This window comes from Notolepis coatsorum (assembly GCF_963971535.1).
Source record: "Notolepis coatsorum genome assembly, chromosome: 5".
In the NCBI taxonomy this organism is placed as follows: Eukaryota; Metazoa; Chordata; class Actinopteri; order Aulopiformes; family Paralepididae; genus Notolepis; species Notolepis coatsorum.
In genome coordinates this window covers 57,142,063-57,165,583 of record NC_140169.1, presented here as the reverse complement: position 1 = coordinate 57,165,583, position 23,521 = coordinate 57,142,063, and the positions used below count along the sequence as shown (strand labels likewise).

Here is a 23,521-nt window from a genome sequence, read left to right as displayed (position 1 = left end):
GTCATAAATGTATAGATGTAGCAGTACTGTCTATCTGTATGTCATATATGTTATGATGAATTGAAAATGGGGGACCCTGATGTAAACAAGACGAAAGTCTTTCTCTGGTCTGCATCCCCTTAACAATTGTGTGTATTGAGCCGTACTGTACTGTACCCATTCTGCAATCTGTTAATAAACTTTTCAATCAATCAATCAATCAATCAATCAATCAATGTATTGGGCTGTTATTGATGACATCCCCAGCAGAGGGCGCTCTAAACTACTGTAATTGAAGGGGATTGGTTGCAGGCTCTGTGAGCTGCCTGTTGGGTTGTTGAAGGTTGTGTTATTATTGAAACACTGCAGCGGTCTATCATGGTGATCTCAATGAAGGCCTGTTTAGAGGGACCAGCTTGTCTTGACACATGTGGGGGTAGTCTATAATTATTCATGTTGGTGTAGAGGGCAAATAATAGCAGACACACACGTCTGAATGAATGAATGAATGAATGAATGAAAACTTTATTTAACAGATTGCAGAATGGGTACAAATACAGTACGGCTCAATACACACAATTGTTAAGGGGATGCAGACCAGAGAAAGACTTTCGTCTTGTTTACATCAGGGTCCCCCCTTTTTCAATTCATATAGTGAACTAGTCAACTTGAAAGAGCTAATTGGGACGCCTGTCCTGCCAATGAACAGGTGTCGGCCCGTCATCGATTTATAATTAAAAAAAAATATAGACATTTGGAATTCTCTGGAAACAAAGTCTCATGACTATTTGTAAAATTAACACTGTTTCTAAACAAAGGCTATATTTAATCCATCTCAAAAACATGTATATCACATGCGTAAAGGGTAGTGCGCCTATTGCCCACCCTCCCCAAAAAAAACTTGAATCGCATCTATAGCTTCATGCTGTGGGTTTTGTTTTTGATAAGGGATCAGAGGATACCCCCCCCCCCCCAAAAAAATTATAATAACTTGAATTGCATCTATATTATAGCTTCATGCTGGGGTTTGTTTTTGATAAGGGATCAGAGGATACCCCCCCTCCCCCCCCCCTCCCCAAAAACACTAAATTATAATAACTTGAATTGCATCTATATTATTATAGCTTCATGCTGTGGGTTTTGTTTTTGATACTATAATATATTGTCCGGCCCCCCGCAGCACCCGGTTGGCTGGACTGAGAGAGAGACGGTACGGCCCCCCCCGCAGGCGGAATCCCTAAGTGGTCTGTCGAGCTGCCAATCAAAGGAGACATCATCCTCTCCTCACAGGCGTGTGCTGTCTGTGTGGCTGTGGAGCGTTTCAGTCGCCGTGGAGTGATCTGACGGAGAGAGAGAGAGAGAGAGAGAGACTAGACTCTTTGGTGGATGAACCACAACTAACTAACCACCATCAACACGCATCTCATCTGGACATACATGGTGTTGGAGAGGAGAGACAGTAGATCGTCCTGGCGTGCATGTGTCCCGGGAGGAGCTGGTCCTATGACACGCACTAATTGATCATGTGGGATGATGATGGGACGAGGATTAGTAGGAATTGCCTCCCAATAGTGTGTCTGCTGTTGACGACATGGACGGAGGTAAGCAGAGCAGAAGAGCTCCTATATTTACAAATATTGGGGCCAAATATAAAATGGGATGAATGTTTTTTGGGGGGGGGGGGTCGTTGTCTAGAGAAGTTGGTGGGCGTGGTGGTGGTGGGCATAATCGATTTGGTATTAGTATTATTGCCTATTCCGCCGCCCACCACCATCACCCATCATCATCATCACATTAATCGATAATTGAATTACGCAGAGACGTCATTTTTTGGAGGAGCATGTGATCACACATCATGCGATGTTGTGATGACCGTCTTAAGGAATGGAGTCTCACTCCTCGTCTTCGTTTTAATAATATCACTAGACACCCTGCTGTCTGCAGGTTCTCTCTGTGCAGCATTAGGCCTCTCTCTCTACATCACACACAAGTTGTAAGTTGCATTGTTGCATCAATTGCCTGCTGCTGCTGCAAGCAACGTTATTATTATTATTAAATATACCTCTTCATCCTCCTCCTGTGTTAACAACACAATTGCCTGGAATCGCATTCGCTTAATTCCCCCCACACACACAACGTGTTTATGTAACAAGATATAATAATATAACTCAAGATACAACAAAACATCTTGTAAATAATACATTATATATAATATACAACCGATTTCCTCGGTTAATACATTTATAATTGTGCTAGTAACAAAAATGATTGACCAGTTGTGTCACACATGACACGCACCGACGTTACTGCTATAAGCTATACCGTCTGTTTCACGCACCGGTGTGTGTGTGTGTGGTTTCTAAAAAAAAAAAAAAGAAAAAACGTATTTAACCCTTTCGATGCCACACGACAGAAGGTTAACCCTTCGGTTGTGTGATAGTAAAGGGTTAACCTTCTGTCGCGGTGTGGCAGTGAAAGGGTTAACCGGCTGTTGAGTTGTGTGGCAGTGAAAGGGTTAACCCTCTGTGTGTTGTCGCAGTGAAAGGGTTAACCGGCTGTTGTGTGTGGCAGTGAAAGGGTTAACCCTCTTGTGTATTGTCGCAGTGAAAGGGTTAACCGGCTGTTGTGTGTGGCAGTGAAAGGGTTAACCCTCTGTGTGTATTGTCGCAGTGAAAGGGTTAACCGGCTGTTGTGTGTGGCAGTGAAAGGGTTAACCATCTGTGTGTATTGTCGCAGTGAAAGGGTTAACCGTTTGGTGGTAGTGCGGCAGTGAAAGGGTTAACTAACATTGCCCCGTCATCTCCCAGGTGTCCCGGTCGACGGGCTACGTGGAGCTGCAGCTGGTCACCGTGCAGAACGTCAACGGGGAGCTGGCGCACGGGGAGTGCTGCGACGCCGCCACGGGGCGGGCGAGAGGCGGCGCACAGGGGGAGCGGGAGGCGCACTGCGGGCCGGACCAGTGCGACACGTACCTCCGCGTCTGCCTGAAGGAGTACCAGATGGAGGTCACCACCTCGGGCCCCTGCACGTACGGCGGCGCCACCACGGAGGTCCTCGGGGGAAATATATTCTCATTTAAGATCCCGAAGAATAATAATGACAACAACAACCCGAATAATAACGACAACAACAACCCGAACAAGGTCGACGTCGACAATCCCGGCAAGATATGGATCCCCTTCCAGTTCGCCTGGCCGGTGAGTTGAGTGCGGTGCCCCCTGGTGGCCTGTAGCTTGTTGCGATGAAGGAGCCGTTAAGGAGGGACATGGCTAGAAGGTTCCATCCATGGTGGTTCCGTAACTTCCGTTAGGCCATAGCCGGGTTTGGAGAGCTGGTCTGGTGCCTGCCTGCGTCCTGGTTTACAGTGGGTCCATTTGAGATGAGCGTTTTGGCCTCTTCTTAATCGATAACGACAACAACAATGACGACAACAACAACACGCTTTGCTTAGGCCACCTGTAGTGAGCTATGCGGTGGATGAGTTTAAGAGGTATTGTTGTAACTTAAGTCTAGAGATGATCGGTGGTTCCAGCCAGTGACGACATGTTTGGACTCTCGTTCCCCCTCGAGCTGCCTGGGAGCCAGGTGCAGTGCAGGTGTTCCCCCTCGTGCTGCCTGGGAGCCAGGTGCAGTGCAGGTGTTCCCCCTCGTGCTGCCTGGGAGCCAGGTGCAGTGCAGGTGTTCCCCCTCGTGCTGCCTGGGAGCCAGGTGCAGTGCAGGTGTTCCCCCTCGTGCTGCCTGGGAGCCAGGTGCAGTGCAGGTGTTCCCCCTCGTGCTGCCTGGGAGCCAGGTGCAGTGCAGGTGTTCCCCCTCGTGCTGCCTGGGAGCCAGGTGCAGTGCAGGTGTTCCCCCTCGTGCTGCCTGGGAGCCAGGTGCAGTGCAGGTGTTCCCCCTCGTGCTGCCTGGGAGCCAGGTGCAGTGCAGGTGTTCCCCCTCGTGCTGCCTGGGAGCCAGGTGCAGTGCAGGTGTTCCCCCTTGTGCTGCCTGGGAGCCAGGTGCAGTGCAGGTGTTCCCCCTCGTGCTGCCTGGGAGCCAGGTGCAGTGCAGGTGTTCCCCCTTGTGCTGCCTGGGAGCCAGGTGCAGTGCAGGTGTTCCCCCTTGTGCTGCCTGGGAGCCAGGTGCAGTGCAGGTGTTCCCCCTTGTGCTGCCTGGGAGCCAGGTGCAGTGCAGGTGTTCCCCCTTGTGCTGCCTGGGAGCCAGGTGCAGTGCAGGTGTTCCCCCTTGTGCTGCCTGGGAGCCCGGTGCAGTGCAGGTGTTCCCCCTCGTGCTGCCTGGGAGCCAGGTGCAGTGCAGGTGTTCCCCCTCGTGCTGCCTGGGAGCCAGGTGCAGTGCAGGTGTTCCCCCTCGTGCTGCCTGGGAGCCAGGTGCAGTGCAGGTGTTCCCCCTCGTGCTGCCTGGGAGCCAGGTGCAGTGCAGGTGTTCCCCCTCGGAAGCAGTCAACCGCCTCTGACTGATAATAACTGTGGGTTTCTGGATTAGTCAAGTCATTGCACCCAGTTTGACCGCCATGTCAGCGTCTTTATAATGATTATGATGATTCAGAATTAGCCTGTACTAGCCTTGATTTAAATAGGTTCTTTTAAAGGAGCACTTCGCCAATCTATTTAGCATATAATCCCACACGTATCCAAAAGCGCTAAACAGTTTTGCATACATTTTCAAATTAATTTAGTTTGACAGATATATTAGTAAATTAAGTAAATTAGTTTGAACGTGGCCTCCACCCACCCTCCAGTGATGTCATCGGGGACATTGAATCCTTGTGGTGTTTTAATTACAGCTCAATGAAATGATGGGGTAGTAGCAGTCCCTATAACCCTTAACCTAGAGCCATATGAAATCTGTTTAATTTTTTTCCAAATTCCATTTTATTTTTTTCCAAATTCCGTTTTTTCCGTTTTAATATTTCAGAATTCTGTATTTTGCTTTGTACGCTCATTTTACCATCAGAAATAGTGTCTGATAAGTGGGAATGAATAAATGTCCACAATTTAATAAGATATAACAGTCCATTTAATAGGGCTGTCTTAAATACTTTGAAGCTTCGTTCGATGGGCATGGGATTCAAATATGAAAATAAAATTTGATTATAAAAAAAAAGAAAAAAAAAAAGTATATATATTTTTGCAAAATCCACTCTGCCTCTCTTTGTTAACTACAACAAGCAATGCTGTTTGTTATTTAAGATGAGGTCGGACTCGGCACTGACAGATTTGTGTTCATTGTGCTGCTTTTATAAAGCCTCAAATGACGGCTTACAATATTTCATGAAAGCAAAGTGTTTCGTTTGTCTAAGATTTAAAAAGGTTTAAACTTTACAGCACTGACAAAGTGCTGTACAAGTCCCACAACATAAAAAAAAAAAGTAAATTTTTTATTTTATTTTTGAATAGTTGATTCCATTTTTATTGCTCAATTCCGCGATTCCGTCCGCGATTCCGTGATCGCGGATTCCATATGGCTCTACCTTAACCCTAGTGAAAGGGTTAATCTTATGTAGTGTGGTACTAGTGAAAGGGTTAAGACCATGGTACTGCTGTTTTTTTTTCATCTACATGATTTCATGGAGCTGTAATTTACAATTTACAACACAAGGATTCAATGTCCCCGATGACATCGCTGGCGGCCATGTTCAAACTAATGTACTCTCGTTAACTAAATGAATGTGTGCAAAGCTGCTCAGAGTTTTTGGACGTGTGTGAGATTAAGTGCAAAATAAATCGGCATTGTTCTTTGGTGAAGTGCACCTTTTGGGGGTCGGGGGTTACTAAACAGACGAAGCTACATGCCTCTTTCTCGTGAAGCTTAATTCTAGCTATAAAGAAAGGATGCGCACAGCAATGGCTACTTGCCGATTGGTGCACAGAGCGTTCTTTGATCTTTGATTAGGTGGCCACTACATGTGGGTAACTTGGGCTACTTAAAATATTGAACTAATTGTATTTGTAAGGGCTTAAAGGTGATGTCCCTCTTTGCGCCGCCCCTGTGCCTCAAATAGATACGCTATCAGCTCTATCTTTAATCTTTCAAAATGTTCAGTTGCTATTGCATGCACTCATCTGTGTTTCACTACACACATGAGTGCATGCTTACCAACTGTCCGTCTGCAACACTACTATCACCAACATCTAAGAAGGGAGATCCCCCCTTGAATGGCCCTTCTAAGGTTTCTCTCCTCCACACTGCCTGTGGAGCTTTTTTCCCTATTGTTAGGTTTTAGTGAGTTTTTCCTTACCTTCGCGTGGGGTATGTCTGGGAGTGCTTGCATTCTTTCATTTATTTGCATTCATCTAAAAATGTTTGGACCTTATGGTGTTCTTGTTCTGTTCTTGACTTATTGTTATGTTTTCCCGTACGGCCCATGGGGACATTAACGTGTGTTGTCGGGCCTTATAAATAAATTTGATTTGATTTATGTAAGTTGTATTTCTTTGTTAAAATAAAGCGTTAAATAGCTCTACATTCTGACAGCCATCATTGATACAGAGTGTTTGGTCAGTAACATGGGTCTCCTAGTCCCTCCGCTCTGCAGTAAACAGCCATCACTGATATAGAGTGTCTGGTCAGTAACATGGGTCTCTCAGTCCCTCCACTCTGCAGTAAACAGGATTGGATAAAGTGGGAACGGGGAAACCAGAAGCTGTATTTCCTGTTTACTGCAGAGCAGAGCGACTGAGAGACCCATGTTACTGACCAGACACTCTATATCAGTGATGGCTGTTTACTGTAGAGTGGAGGGACTGGGAGACCCATGTTACTGACCAGACACTCTATATCAGTGATGGCCGTTTACTGCAGAGTGGAGGGACTGGGAGACCCATGTTACTGACCAGACACTCTATATCAGTGATGGCTGTTTTACTGCAGAGCAGAGGGACTGGGAGACCCATGTTACTGACCAGACACTCTATATCAGTGATGGCTGTTTACTGCAGAGTGGAGGGACTGGGAGACCCATGTTACTGACCAGACACTCTATATCAGTGATGGCTGTTTACTGCAGAGTGGAGGGACTGGGAGACCCATGTTACTGACCAGACACTCTGTATCAGTGATGGCTGTTTACTGCAGAGTGGAGGGACTGGGAGACCCATGTTACTGACCAGACACTCTATATCAGTGATGGCTGTTTACTGCAGAGTGGAGGGACTGGGAGACCCATGTTACTGACCAGACACTCTGTATCAGTGATGGCTGTTTATTGCAGAGTGGAGGGACTGGGAGACCCATGTTACTGACCAGACACTCTGTATCAGTGATGGCTGTTTACTGCAGAGTGGAGGGACTGGGAGACCCATGTTACTGACCAGACACTCTATATCAGTGATGACTGTTTACTGCAGAGTGGAGGGGACTGGGAGACCCATGTTACTGACCAGACACTCTATATCAGTGATGACTGTTTACTGCAGAGTGGAGGGACTGAGAGACCCATGTTACTGACCAGACACTCTGTATCAGTGATGGCTGTCGGAATGTAGAGCTATTATTTTAACATGTAGACCACTTATTTTAACAAAGAAAATACCACTTACAGCACCTTTTTTAACAATACCATATCTTTTGATCGCATATGAATGGTAAATGGCTGCTTTTATATAACGCTTTTATCCAAAGCGCTTTACAATTTGTTCCTCACATTTGACCCGTTCACTCACACATTCACACACCGATGGCGGAGGCGACCATGCAAGGTGCACGTCGGGAGCAATTGGGGGTTGTCTTGCTCAAGGACACGTCGACACGCTGCCCGGGAGGAGCGGGAATCGAACCGGGAACCTCCGGATTCCCAGACGACTGATCTACCTCCTGTCGGAGCCACCTAACCTATATGATAGGCCTACTGATAATTGCAGAGGAAGTTGCAGTCACAAACCTTTCGCAAGGCACAAATTACAGCACAGAAACCAGACGGATAAATCACACACATTTCTTGAGCTTGATCTACTGTAGACCTACTGACCCTTCTGACAACTAATCGCAAACAACCTTCATGTATCAAGTGTACCTGCTTACATAGGTTGTAAACAGGGGATTTGTGTTTGTTGTTCTTCTTCTCTAAGACACACCGTGTGTCATGTCACGAATCCCAGATCCACCGGCAGATTAGAAGAACTCCCAGAACCCACTTTACTCCCCTCCTTTATCCGGCACGTCGGCGGTGCCCCTCTGGCGCGGCGCCCCCGTGACATGATGCGCCGCAGGCGGGAAGAGACCTATTCTCGGTGTGTCGTCTGTCTCCCTCTGCCAAGCGGCCTGACGCGGACGCCAGCAGCGCTGCTGCTACACGGGGCGATGTCACAACACGTCCCGCTGTGAGAGACACTGTCACTCGGTTCACTGAAGCTACGCGGAGCGTGTGGTCCGTCTCACTTGGCCTGTCGCCGGCTCTGACCCTCTGGCCTCACACTGAAGCTACGCGGAGCGGGTGGGAGAGCAGTGTTTCCCCCTATATGCATTCAGCGCGGCGACTGAATTATTATCTTTTATTTATTTATTTATTATTTATTTTTTATCATTCCTTTTGGGCTGTGGGGGGTGTTTAATGTCTGACGGAGTCGACTGAAGGCTTCTTGTCCTCTGCGAAAGCATGCAATTGGTCCACTGATGATGGATACATCTTGATATTTGTCTAGTGTGTTCATTAGACGGGTGAAATCCTCTTTCTGTGCCCGTTTTCTTAGGCAGTTGGCCTCGCTGGTATGCGCGCCATTAGCGTTAGCCACGCTTCTAGATCGCTTTGCTTTTGGAAAGAATGATAAAAAAATATATATATATTAGAGTGTAGTCTGTCTCACTTGGCCCGTCGCCCACTCTGAGCCTCTGGTTGGGACTCCCCGCTGGGCCTCTGGTTGTGACTCCCCGCTGGGCCTCTCTGGTTGTACTCTTAAGACATTCCCTCCAATTGTATTTTAAACCCTTAAAAATAGGGATGCACCGAATATTCGGCCACCGAAAATTATCGGCCGAAAATGCTTAAAAATGTGCACTTTCGGCTTTCGGCCGAAAGGGTTTTAGCACCGAAAATATATCCCCGAATGTCAAATAACAGGGTTACGTTCGTAACCTAACGTGTTGTTGTGATGACGTAATCAAAACGCGGCTACAGACATGGCATGAAAACTCCGCGAGCAACGCATCCAATAAATGCGTCTTTAACATGCTTTATATCCTCGCCATTACTATATGCCCATCGCGGTTAAAAACCTTCTTAACTAACGTTAGCGTTAAGCTAGCTAACAATGCTTCTATTCCCCTTTCACTTGTCTCTCGTAAGCTACGTCATCCCCCGCTAAGAGTATTTAAATTTTTTATTGTTATTTATTATTATTTCATATATGATATATATATATATATATATATATATATATTTTTTTTCAGGTTGGTTTTCCTACCCTTTTAGTTTTGAATCACAATGATGTGATGTAGAAAACATATAAAAAGACGGTATGAATAATCCGTATAGTTTTGTTTTTGTATCATATGATGTGGAAAACATGTAAAACGATTGTATGAATAATGGAAAATGCAAAAGAAAAAAAAAAAGTCACGGGAGATGTAGTAAATACAACAGTCCTTCCATGTAGGCTAGAACGCCGTGAATTATGACTCCGTAACCACTACAGTAACATAGGGCTGGGCGATATAACGATAACGATAAATATCGCGATATATTTTAATAATCGATATAGAATATCGAAAAGAAAAAAAAATCGAAAAATCGTTTTTATATATATATATATATATATATATATATATATATATTTTTTTTTGTGACCTGCAACAGGGCTGTTTTAGAGACAGTGGACAGACTTGTCTTTCTTGCCTGCAACTTAAAGTAATGGCTTTGCTTGTCCAAATGACAATACTGACCAAATTGAGATTTATTTTTCTCTTGTCCATTTATTTTGTTAGCTTTCTAATTTAAAATACAGTTTGAAACCGTCTGTACACAGTAGGCTATGTGTGCTAGCAGAACTAGACTCAAGTCACGAGTCACGGTGCACATGTGCGGTGGTTTGTCCACCAAAAAAGCACCAAAAGATCGAAAATAAACTGCATCAGCGGGAGCTTGGTGCTGGATTTTGCGAGAAGCATGCAGCTGCAGAGCCACAGAGCAGCAGTGTTTTCAGCTCCGGTCTGGGGACCGCTCAGCAGCGCCCCCCACCCAACAGCTGAATTGCCAATGGCTGAATTAGAGTACTGCACCGTGCGGGCACAGCTGGTGGGTTATGTGGCTCTGCAGCTGGATGCTTCTCGCAAAATCCAGCACCAAGCTCCCGCTGACAACATCGTTGTCATTATTAGACCTGCTTGGTGAAGCAACGATGAAACAAATGTAATGATTGTTTCGTTCATCGCATAGGCTATTTAATTTTAGCCTATTTTAATACAATTCAAATAATCAAATTGTGCTTAGAGGGAATTATTTTCACCGGACATTATGACCGGAGAGATTTAAATGTTCGGACTTCAACGGACTTCAACTTTTTTCTCACAACGGGTCAAGTGCATCTAACATGCTTTGCACCGTCGCCATTCCTTTATGCCCACATCGCCCGAAATGAACGTTACGTTATCAGAGGCAGAGCAGAGCAGAGCCATAGAGAACAGCAGACAGTGTCGACTGAGGAAATGGGGGGGGGGGGGGGGGGGGGTGCGTGCGTTTGGAAAGACGATGAAGTCAGTCAGGAGTGTATTATAGTAAACTGAGGATTACTGAGGATGGACAGATAATGTTGATATTCAAATATAAAAAAGTTTCGAGAGGAGTGGAAGTTTGAAGACAGACTAGACTACAATATGATGCGGGGTGGTGAGTTGAAACAGTGTGTGTGATTGATTGATTGATTGATTGAAAAGTTTATTAACAGATTGCAGAATGTGTACAGTACAGTACAGCTTAATACATACAATTGTTAAGGGGATGCAGACCAGAGAAAGACTTGTCTTGTTTACATCAGGGTCCCCCATTTTCAATTCATCATAACATAATATGATGTGTCCCGACCCCACTTCTATGTTTCAATAAATTATTTGCATTTAAAACTATTAACACTGACTCATTCCTAGGGCGGCTAGCCGGCTACGTGGCGTAGTGGGCAAGGCACTCGCCACGAATGCGGAGACGCTGGGCTCGCCTGTTCAAGCCCAGCGCTCCACATTGCTTTCAGTTTAGCTGGTCGTTTATACTAATACACATTGGCCGTATTAGGGGGTGGGAAACTGATTGGTGGGGATCGGGCGTTGTGGGTCGGTTGGTGCGCCTGCGCAGTAGAATCAGGAAGTGTCGGGGGCAGCGTGAGCCTCCCACACGTTACTCCTCGCCACTGAGAGATCGAGCTGCGCAGGTGAAAAGATGCGACTGCTGTTACCTCAAGTACCGGAGGGGACTTGTGCTATGTATGACTTAGTCCACATTGCAGCCGGCTTGTGGGAGGCAAGAAACAGCGTTCGTGACAGGGGAGGGTTGAATTGGATGATACGAAATTGGGATGGGAGAAAAATATAGAAAATGGGAGAAAAAGTGGATAAAAAAAAACACTGACTCATTCAAGTTTCAAGTTTCTTTAATAGTTGTCATACAGAAGTACAGAATACTTTCATACAAAATGCTTCTTACTGTTACGCTCCAGAGACTGTGCTAGACAAGATAGTATCAAATAACATAGTATAGCATGTAAATTAGAAGTAGAAAATGAGGTCACAGTGTTCAGTATAGACATATGTACAATGTTCGATGCAGAATAGACGTAACTGAGTTACCATATAATATACAATACTATGCAGTAGGGCTGACCTTCGAAGCTTTTTTTGGCAATCGAAGCTTCGGGGCCGAGCTTCGATTTTAATTCGAAGCTTCGAGAAAAAATAAAAATAAATTTTAAATTTTTTTTTTTTAACTTTTTTATTTTTTAAATTTTTTTTTTATCTTATGTTGTGGGACTTGTACAGCACTTTCGTAAACGTTGTTGTTTTTAAATGTGCTCTATAAATAAAGTGGGTTGGATTAATTAATTAAGTAGTCCCTTTCGTGACTGACGCATCCAACAAGGTTTCACTCGGCTGTGTGATTTAATTCAAGGTGGATCGCTGTTGTCGTTTGAACAACTTCAGATTTCATGGGAACTACCAATCCCCCAAATCAAGAATGTTTAAGATGAATGAAGTAAGATTTTGATTATTTGAAATATGGCCTGTGTAGACTAAACTATGCACAGAATTATGTCAGTCTACAAGGTCCGTATTCTACATGGTCCGGCAATGTAGACCTTGTAGACTCCACTATGTGTAATGTTATATTTCATATATGGAGATTCATATTTATTTATGTATTGCATGCATTTCTAAATTTTATTTCCTATTTTGTTTATTCATCCCAGTATCTTTCTTTCTTATGTGTGGAATTCTACAAGGTGCGCGCACACACACACACACACACACCTACACACACACACACACACACACACACTTACATTTAGTCATTTAGCTGACGCTTTTATCCAAAGCGACTTACAAGTTCTGTACGACAAGACAGCAAGAAGGGTACAACTCTATCAGCTGAGTAACAATGTTCATCAAAGTGTTGCGTGTTACAGTGTAGGTTAGTTTATTAGGACAAGTGCATGACAGTAAGGTTAGTCACGGTTAGATTTTTTTTTTTTTTTTTATCATTTCAGATAATGGTTGAAGAAGTGAGTCTTTAGTCGACGGCGAAAGATTGGACGGGATTCGGCTGTCCTAACTGGGATGGGTAGTTCACACACACACACACACACACACACACACACACACACACACACACACACACACACACACACACACACACACACACACACCTACACACACACACAAATCGAAGTAAAAAAAAAAAAATTGAAAAATGTTAATTTTTTCTTTTTTTTAACTTCGATTTTTTTTTTAATGTTCGAAGCTTGTGCCATCGAATCGAACGTTCGAAGCTTCGAAGCATTTAAGACAGCCCTACTATGCAGTGTACTAATGTACAATACTATATAGTGCAAAGCAGAAATGGGATGAGGTACAATTTAGGTACAATTTACAGTAAGGTGTACGAGTTGTAGTGCAATCCTTCATCAATAAATATAAAGTGTGGGGAGTGGGTGCTACAGTGTGTTTGTTTAAACTGAGTATGTGCTATAAAGTGTGGGGAGTGGGTGCTACAGTGTGTTTGTTTAAAGTGAGTGTGTGCGTGTGGATGTGTGTGCTATGTGCGTTTGATGGTTGTTGTTGTGTAGTGTTCATTGTTCGTTGAGCAGCCTGATGGCCTGGGGATAGAAGCTTCTTCTGAGTCTTTCTGTGCTCGCCTTGAGACTCCGGTATCGCTTGCCTGACCGCAGCAGTTCAAAGAGGCAGTTGTTCGGGTGACTGGAGTCTTTAATGATTCTCTTAGCCTTGCCCCTGCACCGCTTGTTGTAAATGTTCTGGAGGGCGGGGAGCCCCCCTCCAATTGTGCGTTCGGCTGAACGTGTCACTCTTTGTAGTCTGCTTCGGTCTTGTGCAGTGCTATTCCCAAACCAGGAGGTGATGTTGCCAGTCAGGATGCTCTCTATTGTACATGAGTAGAAGTTCCTAAGGATCTTCTGACTGACTTGGAACTTCCTTAGGCGCCTGAGGAAGTAGAGGCGTTGTCGTGCCTTCTTCACAACACTGTCAATGTGTGTGGTCCATGTCAAGTCCTCGGATATGTAGGCTCCGAGGTACTTAAAGCTGTTGACTCTCTCAACCGGTGCCCCGTCGATGCTGAGGGGGCTGTAGTCCTTGACCCCCGACCTCCTGAAGTCCACAATCATCTCCTTTGTTTCCTTCAGTCCACTCAAAATTATGCTAATATTCCTTATGTTGTTTATGATATTAATTGAAAATAGCATATGAGAGTATTATAGTAATAATAACACATGGCGATATACTAAAAAGCTATTTATAATTTTTGGCTGGTAAAGATTCTGCCAGCCAAATGGCTGGTAAGTCAAAAAGTTAAGTTTGTTCCCTGGCTATTCTCCCTCTCATGTGTGTCTTTATGCAGATCTTTATGCAGTTTTAAAGCACCTTGGCTTTGTTCTGAATGCACTTTGTTGTGGTTATCCTACAGAGAAAAGAAAATGCACTTGACTTTAATGCACATTTTGTTGTATGCAAAGAGAAAATGTTTAAATTGTACAATCTTTCAGCAGTCAGTCTGGAATTAATGTATGCATTCAAAAGTGCTGAATAAATGTTTTATGGGCCCATAATAGTGATTATTAATATTATTTAAGTTAAGTTTTGCCATAATCATGTCTTTTGCCATAATCAGGTAGCAAAAAAAAAATACATTATATATATATTTATCATTTTCGGCCTTTCGGCATTCGGTTTTCGGCCAACTGTTTCCTATTTTCGGTATCGGTTTTAACCAAGAATTTCCCATTCGGTGCATCCCTACTTAAAAAGATTCCGCATTGAATAACAATTTGTATTAAAAACTGGGGTTTCCACCAGACTGTAGGGCTGCTCAATTATGGCAAAATGGTAAATAAAATGGTAAATGGCTGCATTTATATAGCAGCTTTTATCCAAAGCGCTTTACAATTTTTTCCTCCACATTTGACCCATTCACACCGACTGCGGAGGCGACCATGCAAGGTGCCGACCGGACTACCAGACGATCGCAAAATTAGAGCAACGCGGCACAATAATCTCAATGATGTTGTTTTCATGATTGTAGGAAGCCAAAATCATAATTGAAATTGTAACACGATTAATTAATTGTGTCTCCATTATGTTCAGCCTGGCTGGGGCTAGCCATGGTCTAGCATGGTATGATTGGGTTTGTGTCTCCATTAGCTACTGTATGTTCATCCTAGCTGGGGCTAGCCAGGTTCTAATGACAATGGAGATGCTCACTGTGTGCTAGACAGGCCACAGCATGGCTAAACCCTGGCTAGTGGAGACCAGACAGGCCACAGCGTGGCTAAACCCTGGCTAGTGGAGACCAGACAGGCCACAGCACGGCTAAACCTTGGCTAGTGGAGACCAGACAGGCCACAGCACGGCTACACCCTGGCTAGTGGAGACCAGACAGGCCACAGCACGGCTACACCCTGGCTAGTGGAGACCAGACAGGCCACAGCACGGCTAAACCTTGGCTAGTGGAGACCAGACAGGCCACAGCACGGCTACACCCTGGCTAGTGGAGACCAGACAGGCCACAGCACGGCTACACCCTGGCTAGTTTAGACCAGACAGGCCACAGCACGGCTACACCCTGGCTAGTGGAGACCAGACAGGCCACAGCACGGCTACACCCTGGCTAGTGGAGACCAGACAGGCCACAGCACGGCTACACCCTGGCTAGTGGAGACCAGACAGGCCACAGCACGGCTACACCCTGGCTAGTGGAGACCAGACAGGCCACAGCACGGCTAAACCCTGGCTAGTGGAGACCAGACAGGCCACAGCACGGCTAAACCCTGGCTAGTGGAGACCAGACAGGCCACAGCACGGCTAAACCCTGGCTAGTGGAGACCAGACAGGCCACAGCACGGCTAAACCCTGGCTAGTGGAGACCAGACAGGCCACAGCGTGGCTAAACCTTGGCTAGTGGAGACCAGACAGGCCACAGCACGGCTACACCCTGGCTAGTGGAGACCAGACAGGCCACAGCACGGCTACACCCTGGCTAGTGGAGACCAGACAGGCCACAGCACGGCTACACCCTGGCTAGTGGAGACCAGACAGGCCACAGCACGGCTAAACCCTGGCTAGTGGAGACCAGACAGGCCACAGCACGGCTAAACCCTGGCTAGTGGAGACCAGACAGGCCACAGCACGGCTAAACCCTGGCTAGTGGAGACCAGACACTACTCGGCTTTCTGTGTCTGCTCTGCTGTAGCTAAATGTGTCAAGTTACCACATATATTCGACCATGATGGGTTCCACCTATTAGTGACATCACACATGCCACTCCGATTTCGTGGAAGTACAGAGAAGCTCTCCCTCTCCAGGGGAAGAATGTGAAAAAGGCACTCTAATGACACGTTCTGCACAAAGAACAATCTGTACAGTCAAAGTCATGCCTCCAAGAGGAGTTGACCAAAAAATAAATAAAAACTAGTTAAGCAAACAAATGATATTATTATTATTATTATATCCGGTGAGATAACATTAATTTATTTTAATATTTACTTTCAGAGTATGTGCAAATCTGGAGACCTCATCATGTCGATATTAGTAAATAGTATTAAAGGGGAACTATTTTACTATTTCTTTCACTATTTGGGCACTTTTACACAATTCCTGTGAGTTTATGGAACACCTCCTGTAATTTTTTTTTTTTTAATTCATTGTTTTGTATTTCTAATCAAGTCCTCAAAAACAGCATTTTTCTACCTCAAGATCTTAAGCCGTTTTGAGCCTGGGCTCTAACCACTGTGGGAACTGTGTGGAGTGTGTGTGAGTCTCAGCTGATTATCATGCAGCTGAGTCTCTCTGACATCACAAATCAGCACATTTTCAGATGACTCAGTTCAGTGAGGGTGAATATTGTGAGAGGAGAATTGGAAGAATGCGCCAATATGAGAATTAGAGACATAGACCATATTAATATAAGTCCACATAGCTAGGAAACAATGCTAAACACTGAAAAAGGCCATTTATAAGATAGTTCCCCTTTAAGTCATGGGCCATAGCAGGAAATGTAGATGTATTACACCATAGATATATATAGAACACTAGATAGCTTGCCCGCGCTGCCGGCCAATGGAGAGCGACGTCACTGAACCGCCGCCATCTTGCCAGGGGCAGCCTTGAGTGAGAGTGAGTGAGCTGCACAGACAAAAATACTCATAACTCGCTGAAATATTGACGGATTTACAAACGGTTTGGTTTATTACAAGCATTATTAACGTGGCTATGATTCAAGCGGTTTGTAAAAAAAAACATCTTTAAAAACTTATTTTTTATAAGTATATAAGTATAAGTATCATAACTACATCTTTGATGTTTATAGCAAACCAACCCGTTTGTAAATCCGTCAATATTTCAGCGAGTTATGAGTATTGTTGTCTGTGCAGCTCACTCACTCTCACTCAAGGCGGTTCAGTGACGCTGGTGACTCCGCCTTAAGCTATCTAGTGTTCTATAGATATCTATAGGGCTGTCTTAAATGCTTCGAAGCTTCGAACGTTCGATTCGATGGCACAAGCTTCGAACATTAAAAAAAAATCGTGTGTGTGTGTGTGTAGGTGTGTGTGTGTGTGCGCGCACCTTGTAGAATTCCACACATAAGAAAGAAAGATACTGGGATGAATAAACAAAATAGGAAATAAAATGTAGAAATGCATGCAATACATAATTAATTATGAATCTCCATATATGAAATATAACATTTAGATAAGGTGCTACTGAGATGTTTTGGTGAGTTCTTTGTTTTTTTGTGGAAGTTGCCCTTCTTAAAAATGCATGAACATTCACTGATAATTGGTCTGTAGTGGAGTCTACAAGGTCTACATTGCCGGACCATGTAGAATCCGGACCTTGTAGACTGACATAATTCTGTGCATAGTTTAGTCTACACAGGCCATATTTCAAATAATCAAAATCTTACTTCATTCATCTTAAACATTCTTGATTTGGGGGATTGGTAGTTCCCATGAAATCTGAAGTTGTTCAAACGACAACAGCGATCCACCTTGAATTAAATCACACAGCCGAGTGAAACCTTGTTGGAATGCGTCAGTCACGAAAGGGGCTACTTAATTAATTAATCCAACCCACTTTATTTATAGAGCACATTTAAAAACAACAACGTTCACGAAAGTGCTGTACAAGTCCCACAACATAAGATAAAAAAAAGAAAAAGAAAAAATATATAATTTTTTTTTTTTTTTTTTTTTTTTTCGAATTAAAATCGAAGCTCGGCCCCGAAGCTTCGATTGCCAAAAAAAGCTTCGAAGGTCAGCCCTAGATATCTATGTATTACACCACCTCCCTCCAGGTCTCTCGGTGGTCTGACCCAGGCCTCCTGGCCGTCCTGTGCTTTCTCAATTACAGCCCCTAGACTATGGACCAGCCTTCCCTCCTCCATCAGACTCGCCCCGTCCGTCCGTCCGTCCGTTCTTTCAAGTCTCTGCTTAAAACAGACTTCTATTCACTAGCGTTTGAATCGTCGTAATTGGTTTTGTGCTGCTTGTATATAAAATTGGTTTTGTGCTGCTTGTAGTTTTAAATCTAAACTCATTAACTCAAAACCCATCTATACCGCCTGGCCTTCCCTGACTCACTCTGACTCTTGCCTTGCTTGTTGACGTTTTGTTTCTTTGTCTGTCCGTTGGTGGGTTATACTTTCTGTTTATTCTATACTTTAGCACTTGTCTTTGTTTTTAGCTATGCGACTTACTGTGAAGCTATGTACTGATCCTTGTATCCCTGCTCTACCGTATTTTAATGTGTTCTTCGTTTTAAGGCCTTGTACAGCAGCACTTTGGTGAACTCTGTTGTTTTTAAACATAACTTTATAAATAACGTTGACTTGACATGTATGGGTATCGGTATCGACGGTTGTAAATGAGCGCCTGCTCTCGATGATCTTTCGAGATTCTATATAGATGGAGTGACTAGGGCTGCACACCTAATTGAACTCAGGCACTCGCGCACACTTAAAGTTTCAGGTTTCTTCGTCATACGTCCCCATCGCCACCCTCTGTCCAACAGGACCACGAATAGTTTCTTCCCCTCAGCTGTCAGACTTCTGAATCAAAACTCTACATAGCCCACTGCACCTCACTGTATACCTGTGTGTATAGTAGCCATAGCGTATGTAGACTTTATTTTAATGATTCTTTTTATTATAATTTTTATTATTATCACCAACACCATCGCACATTGTGCTAACCATTGCACTTTACTGTACAGTTTTATTTATGTGTCTTATATTGCAACTGATTGTTGATTGTCACATCCTGGTTGGACGTACACAATCTCGTTGCACTGTCTTGTACTGTGTGATGACAAAGTGAATCTAATCTAACGCCCAAGAACATCTTTTTCATTTCAAGCCTTTATTTAAACTCGAAAGGCAAGTGAGGTTTCCCTCATTGTCACACCGAGTGTACTGTACGTAGAGAAATGAGCGAATGAAATCACACGGCACATGAAATCATAACGGTGAGACGACGAGACGAGGCAAAAAAAGCACGGATAACGAATCAATGGAAACGCGTACGACTTGATTGACGAAGGTTGGAGATCGAGGTTTTAAACTCTGCAACGGCTCAATAAATTAGAATATCGTGGAAAAGTTATTTTTATTTCATTCAATTCAAAAAGCGAAACACTCATAGATTACAGATTCATTACACACAAAGTGAAATATTTCAAGCCTTATATTTGTTTTAGTTTTGATGATTATGGCTTACAGCTCATGAAAGCCCAAAATACAGTATCTCAAATACATAAGACCGATCAAGAAAATTAAATGTGTATATATAGAAATGTCAGCCTTCTGAAAAGTATATTCACCCAGTACTTGGTTGGGGCTCCTTTGCATCAATCAATACAGCTAAATATATTGACTTTTCCACGATATTCTAATTTATTGAGCTGCACCTGTATATCGATTGGGATGTACGTTGTTATCAAAGAAATTGTGACTCCGTCCCGACCCAGAGGGCTTCTGCTGCGGAGGGGACTGGTTGCCTTGACGATGTTGCCTCTTCTCGTTGTAGCAGACTCTGCTCAAATCACTAATTTGATGTGATTTGCCACAGTTATATATGATAGTCTACTTGCACAGCACTCTCAGTTCAATTCCCAGCAGCGGTACCTTTGGCTTGGTCAGTCGTCCCTATGTACGAACACAATAAGTTAGTGTTCCCACTAGGTGGGAAGAGGGATCTGGGGGAGATGGCGTGAACCTCCACGTGCGTTACGCTCTCCCAGTGAAACTACTAGCTGTCGGGTGAAAAGAAGTGGCTGGTGACTCCACATGTATCGGAGGAGGCATGTGGTATATAGACGCCTCTACTTCCTTAGGCGCCTAAGGAAGTTCAAAGTGAGTCAGAAGATCCTCAAGAACTTCTACTCATGCAAAAAAAAAAGTCAAAATAAAAGAAAAAAAGATTATTATTTTTTTTTCTCACATCCGCGACCCACTCAAAATGGCCCCGCGACCCACTTTTGGGTCGTGACCCACCAGTTGAGAAACACTGGTCTACACGTGCATGCGAGTCATGCATGCAGGCAGTCGCGAGGTTCGTGTGAGAACAGCGTGCGTGGCAGGACACACAGAGTCAGACTTCAGAGCGGCGAAAGTGCACGGAGAAAGGCACATTTACATTGGAACAGCTGCAGGGTCATTACAGTTTTACAGTTTTCTTTCGTTTTCTTGTTCGCCCAATAATGTTAACCAAATGAAACTAATGGGGGGCGGCTAGGTGGTGTAGTGGGCAAGGCACTCGCCACCAATGTGGAGACGCTGGGTTCGCGTGTTCGAATCCAGCTCTCCACATTGTTTTCAGTTTAGCTGGTCGTCCGCAGTAATACACATTGGCCGTATTACGGGGAGGGAAACTGAAGGGTGGGGATCGGGCGTTGTGGACAGCGACTCCTACAGGTCGGTTGGTGCGCCTGCGCAGTAGAATCAGGAAGTGTCGGGGGCAGCGTGAGCCTCCCACGCGTTACTCCTCGCCACTGAGAGATCGAGCTGCGCAGGTGAAAAGATGAGACTGCTGTTACCTCAAGTACCGGAGGGGACTTGTGCTATGTATGACTTAGTCCACATTGCAGCCTGCTTGTGGGAGGCAAGAAACAGCGTTCGTGACAGGGGAGGGTTGAATTGGATGATACGAAATTGGGATGGGAGAAAAATATAGAAAATGGGAGAAAAAGTGGATCAAAAAAAAAAACCAAATGAAACTAATGGAAAGAAACACACACGCGTCGCCGACACACACACACGCGACAACAAACATCAACATTCTCCCCCGCCGGACTCAAAGTCACAGCTCATCAAATAAGAAAAATAAACATACTTGGGGGCAGTAGACAAGTGGATGCCTGAACACAGAATGACACCAGTATCACTGACTACCACGGCAAGCTGTAGAAAGTTATTCTATTTAATAATTATAATTATAATAATTATCATAAATATAATATATAAATAAAAAAATAAATATATATATATATATATTAATAATTATAAATATTTCTTTTCTGTTGTACCGAACTTGTACCGAACCGTGACCCCAATACCGAGGTACGTACCGAATCGTGGCTTCTGTGTACCGTTACACCCCTACATGTAACAGTAAAATGCAAAAGTAATATACAATGTACAGGTGATTTAAACTGGGTATAAAATATATAGATTCAAATACAGTATCATAATGTCTTACTATGGACGATTCTGGTTCTCTTCACTAGGGTTTTCCCATCGTCTATACTAGGCATCTGTCTGCATCCCACCGGCATAGTGTGGGAAGGAGGGCTAGACTATATATATATACACTCACTCACATACACTGACGCGCACACAATAGGGCTGGTTCCTGAATGCCATTTTTTAGGCTTCAGAGGACATTCCTTGATGTTTCCGAATGAAGCTCGGAATGTTTGTTCTCACAAAGACGTGTTTAAAAAGTAAGATGGCCGCAGTTCATTATAGATCCAGTAGGGAGCACACATTGTATATTATCCTAGTTGGGAATGAAGGGATTTAAGTGACTGGTGATGAATGATCGACAATTATTTCAGTTTAAAAATTATGTTCTACATTTAATGGCTAAAACGTTATTCCGCCTATGAAAATGGGGGGGGGGGGGGCTGCAGGCTAAGCCCGGGTCATAGCAATGCATCCAGAATCTTAAAATAGCTTTGGCCTCTTGATATAGACAGCGCTAGCTAGCTAGCCATTGAATACATAACATCACCAGAAATGTCTGAAATTTCGCCATCTTCATCAATAATTAGCAGTATCACTATCGACAACTACAACCAATGTTAGCTCAAAGGCAGCTGGCTAGAGAGAAGCTATACGTCCGAGCTAAGTTACAACAATCTGAGCTAAGTTACAACATTCTAAGCAATCAAAACATCCTGTCACGTTGTTTATGTGAAATATGGGGACATTATAGACTTGCATTGTGTAACTAACCTTAACCTACACTAACCTTAACCATAACTTAACCCTAACCATCACACTAAAATAGCCTCTCAAACTAAATCAGGATGTCGAAAATGTTTGGTAACATGTCCTGATTTCATGAGTGTGTGTATTCTTGAAATTCACAGATTTTTCACATAAACGAATACCCACTGACGCGCACACACTGACGCACACACGCACACGCACACTACCAACAGGTTAGACCTGGGCTAGAGGGAGACGGACGACATGTATAACGTTATTCCAACAAGTCACCTGTTATTATTATTGTTTCAAGAGTTTATTCATCACATACATACCAGGGCATACAGTAAAATGCGGTTGGCCATGCCCGCTACGATTGTGCAATAAAACAATAGTAATAGTAGTAATAAAAATAAGATAACTAGAATAGACATGTTACAAAAAATCACAGGCACTGGATCCTATGTACATTCCTATACAATGTGCAGTTTTACTTCTATGTTCCTATGCTATACTTGCTGTTACTAACTATACTATGCAACAATCACAAGTTGAAGTTATTTTATTAGACTCACTGTCAGTGTCCTCTCCTTTGACATTAGACTCACTGTCAGTGTTCTCTCTCCTTTGACATTAGACTCACTGTTAGTGTTCTCTCTCCTTTGACATTAGACTCACTGTTAGTGTTCTCTCTCCTTTGACATTAGACTCACTGTTAGTGTCCTCTCCTTTGACATTAGACTCACTGTTAGTGTTCTCTCTTCTTTGACATTAGACTCACTGTCGGTGTTCTCTCTCCTTTGACATTAGACTCACTGTTAGTGTTCTCTCTCCTTTGACATTAGACTCACTGTTAGTGTTCTCTCTCCTTTGACATTAGACTCACTGTTAGTGTTCTCTCTCCTTTGACATTAGACTAACTGTTAGTGTTCTCTCCTTTGACATTAGACTCACTGTCAGTGTTCTCTCTCCTTTGACATTAGACTCACTGTTAGTGTTCTCTCTCCTTTGACATTAGACTCACTGTCAGTGTTCTCTCTCTTTTGACATTAGACTCACTGTCAGTGTTCTCTCTCCTTTGACATTAGACTCACTGTCAGTGTTCTCTCTCCTTTGACATTAGACTCACTGTCGGTGTTCTCTCTCCTTTGACATTAGACTCACCGTCAGTGTTCTCTCTCCTTTGACATTAGACTCACCGTCAGTGTTCTCTCTCCTTTGACATTAGACTCACTGTCGGTGTTCTCTCTCCTTTGACATTAGACTCACTGTCAGTGTTCTCTCTCCTTTGACATTAGACTCACCGTCAGTGTTCTCTCTCCTTTGACATTAGACTCACTGTCAGTGTTCTCTCTCCTTTGACATTAGACTCACTGTCAGTGTTCTCTCTCCTTTGACATTAGACTCACC

The 23,521-nt window shown here is 43.9% G+C and overlaps 1 protein-coding gene across 1 annotated transcript in view; it reads left to right on the top strand.

Annotated features, from left to right (window-relative positions):
* Nucleotides 1-1,464: 1,464 nt before the first annotated feature.
* Nucleotides 1,465-23,521, top strand: part of jag2b (jagged canonical Notch ligand 2b) — a gene marked incomplete at its 3' end in the record, with an annotated part of 226,004 nt that continues 203,947 nt past the window's right edge. The window contains exons 1-2 of the mRNA XM_084314117.1: nucleotides 1,465-1,580; nucleotides 2,787-3,176. Of these exons, the coding sequence (XP_084170243.1) occupies nucleotides 1,503-1,580; nucleotides 2,787-3,176 (468 nt within the window). The 5' untranslated portion in view covers nucleotides 1,465-1,502. The remainder of the gene's footprint in view (nucleotides 1,581-2,786; nucleotides 3,177-23,521) is intronic.